Consider the following 2827-nt stretch of genomic DNA (forward strand, 5'->3'; position numbering starts at 1 on the left):
GAGGGGGGGTGGGGGTGGGTGGAGGAAAAAAGAAATCTAAACTGATATGGAACGGGAGTTAGCTCTGACAGAAGGAATTGTAAATGTTCTTTGGCCTGGGGCTGCTTTTACCTTTTGCAGGGACCATTTGCAACATTTAAGATGCAGTACGATCGGACTTGTGAGTGGACAGGACTCAAGTTCAGCAATGATGGCAAGCTTATACTCATCTCCACCAACGGCAGCTTCATACGTCTCATTGATGCATTCAAGGGAGTGGTGATGCACACATTTGGGGTGAGCTGACATTTTTTTTTACCCCGTTACTGGGAATTGACCCCAGAAGCGCTTTACCACTGAGCTATATCCCCAGCCCTTTTTAAACTTTGAGACAGGGTCTCGTTTATTTTCCTAGAACAGCAGATTTGGGAAACAGGTATATATAGCTAGACAGAGTGGCTATAAAGTTCACATCCAATTTTTGCTCATATTTTGCTTCAACTCCTATTTTTAAAAAATATTTATTTTTTTAGTTTTAGGTGAACACAATATCTTTATTTTATTATTATGTGGTGTTGAGGATCGACCCAGTGCCTCGTGCATGCCAGGCAGGCGCACTACCACTTTGAGCCACATCCCCAGCCCTTCAACTCCTATTTATCTTGATGATTCTAGACTGGCCTGGAACTTGCAATCATCCTGCCTTAGCCTCCTAAGGCAGCTGGGATTAGAGGTCTGCACCATTGTGCCTGGCTTAATTGATATCCTTTGAGCATGACTGCTTGCATGCTTCTCCCTCCTGGGCTGAAAATTGTGTTAGTGATGGATAATAGCAGTTATCTTTTCACTGATTAAGGCATGAGCTTGCACCATCTTCCTGTCTGTGAACTTACTTCCTTTGGATTCAGAGATATTTGCTTCTCACCAAGTGACCAAAGTGAGGTGTTTAGATATAAAATAATTCTTAATTGCTCAGTGTGGTACATACCTGTAATGCCAGCTACTTAGGAGGTAAAAGAGTATTGCAGGTTCAAGGCCAGCTTCGGCAACTTGGCAAGACCTTGTCTCAAAATTGAAAAAATAAAAGCGGCTAGGGAGGTAGCTCAGTAGTAGAGCACCCCTAGGTTCAATAAAAGTTTTCTTGCCCCTACCCCCCCATATAGGATTCGGTTAGGGAGTGAATGTTTTAAGGGTGGCAACTGTATTTGGAACCTTGGTGGTATTGAATATAAAAAGGAAAGGGTTTCCTGGAAGATGATGTGTTTACTGGGTTGATGTTCTAGGCATTTTTAAACTAGTGACCCTGTAACAACAAGAGAACTGCTTTGTTTTGTTTTGTTTTAGGGTTATGCCAACAGCAAAGCTGTCACATTAGAGGCTTCATTTACTCCAGACTCTCAGTTTATTATGATTGGTAAGCGTCCTTCATTTCTCTTGGAGTTATTTCTGTGGTACTGTGCATTTGTTCAAGCTATTAAACTGATTAATCATAACCTGTTTAATAGATGTTTTCAGGTTTCTGTACAGCACATATATCAAGGATATAGTGTCTTTAAACTGTCTGACTTTGGGGTGTTCTTTGCTGGAACCAACATTACTGTTGATCTTCCCTTGACCAGCATTACAATTAAGCTCTAAAATTACTTTATTAGTATTATTAACTTCCTGGAATAACCCTATGTTCAGTTGCCTCAGTGGCTAGATATTGTTAAGCTAATGGTATTCAGCCTCTTTTTTGGATGGGAAAAGTAAAGCTAGAGGGGAAGTGACTTGCCTGAAATAAATAAACAAGGTCAAGTTCAAATCCCAAGGCTGGAACTATATAGCTCAAGGGTAGCATGCATGCGCATGCCTAGCATGCTCAAGGATCTGGGTTGATTGGCAGTACCTCCTTCACGCAAAAAAGACTAATTCCCAATTGAGTGTGCTTCCTTCACTGTTTCTCCTTCCTCCCACTTTGTACTGAGGGCTGGGTCCTGAAGCTTGTCTTCTCTCCAGACCTCAATCATATCTCTCAATCATGTCTTTCTTATCTCAGTTGTTTTTGTATTGAGCTATTAAATTTTCCTTGATGATTCTCTTTAGGTTCAGAGGATGGCAAGATCCATGTTTGGAATGGAGAGAGCGGTATAAAAGTAGCTGTACTGGATGGTAAACACACAGGCCCCATTACCTGTTTGCAGTTTAACCCCAAGTTCATGACTTTTGCCAGTGCGTGTTCCAACATGGTATGTGAACAATGCTAAGTGTCTTCTACATAGGGGCCCTCTCCTTTGGGGTGGCAGTGAGCATAGCATGCTGTAGGTACGAGTACCTGTTTGTCATCTGGCTTCCCTGTTCACCTCCCATCATGTAATGTCTGGCTGGGGTATTTTTTTATTCTTCCCACGAACTGGGGTCCCCTCTTGAGTTCCCAAGAGATAGTTTTTGCTATGACCTCTACTTTTAGACTTAAATTACCTAGACTAGTGTTCAGTATCAGGGTAGGAGTTGGAGATTACCTAGACTATGCTGGACACCTTTTTTGCTGCTGGTAGTCTTTTTTTTTTCTTTTTGGTACTGGGGATTGATCTTGGGGGTACCCAACTACTGAGCCATATTCCCAGCTCTATTTTTTGTATTTTATTTAGAGACAGGGTCTCACTGAGTTGCTCATTGCCTCACTTTTGCTGAGGCTGGCTTTAAACTCACAATCCTCCTGCCTCAGCCTCCCAAGCCATTCGGATTATAGGCGTGCACCACTGTACCCAGTTTGTTCTTGGTATTCTGAACCATTTTTTGTATGTTGGCACTGGGGATTGAACCCAGAAGTACTTTACCACTGAACTATATTCCCAGCCCTTTTTTG

The 2827-nt window shown here is 42.2% G+C and overlaps 1 protein-coding gene across 1 annotated transcript in view; it reads left to right on the top strand.

Moving 5' to 3' along the window:
* Positions 1–2827, top strand: part of Wdr82 (WD repeat domain 82) — a 22938-nt gene that overhangs the window by 17314 nt on the left and 2797 nt on the right. The window contains exons 6-8 of the mRNA XM_015487085.2: positions 121–276; positions 1324–1393; positions 2065–2207. Coding sequence (XP_015342571.1) covers positions 121–276; positions 1324–1393; positions 2065–2207 — 369 coding nt within the window. The remainder of the gene's footprint in view (positions 1–120; positions 277–1323; positions 1394–2064; positions 2208–2827) is intronic.

This window comes from Marmota marmota, unplaced genomic scaffold, assembly GCF_001458135.2.
Source record: "Marmota marmota marmota unplaced genomic scaffold, marMar, whole genome shotgun sequence".
NCBI classification, from domain to species: domain Eukaryota; kingdom Metazoa; phylum Chordata; class Mammalia; order Rodentia; family Sciuridae; genus Marmota; species Marmota marmota.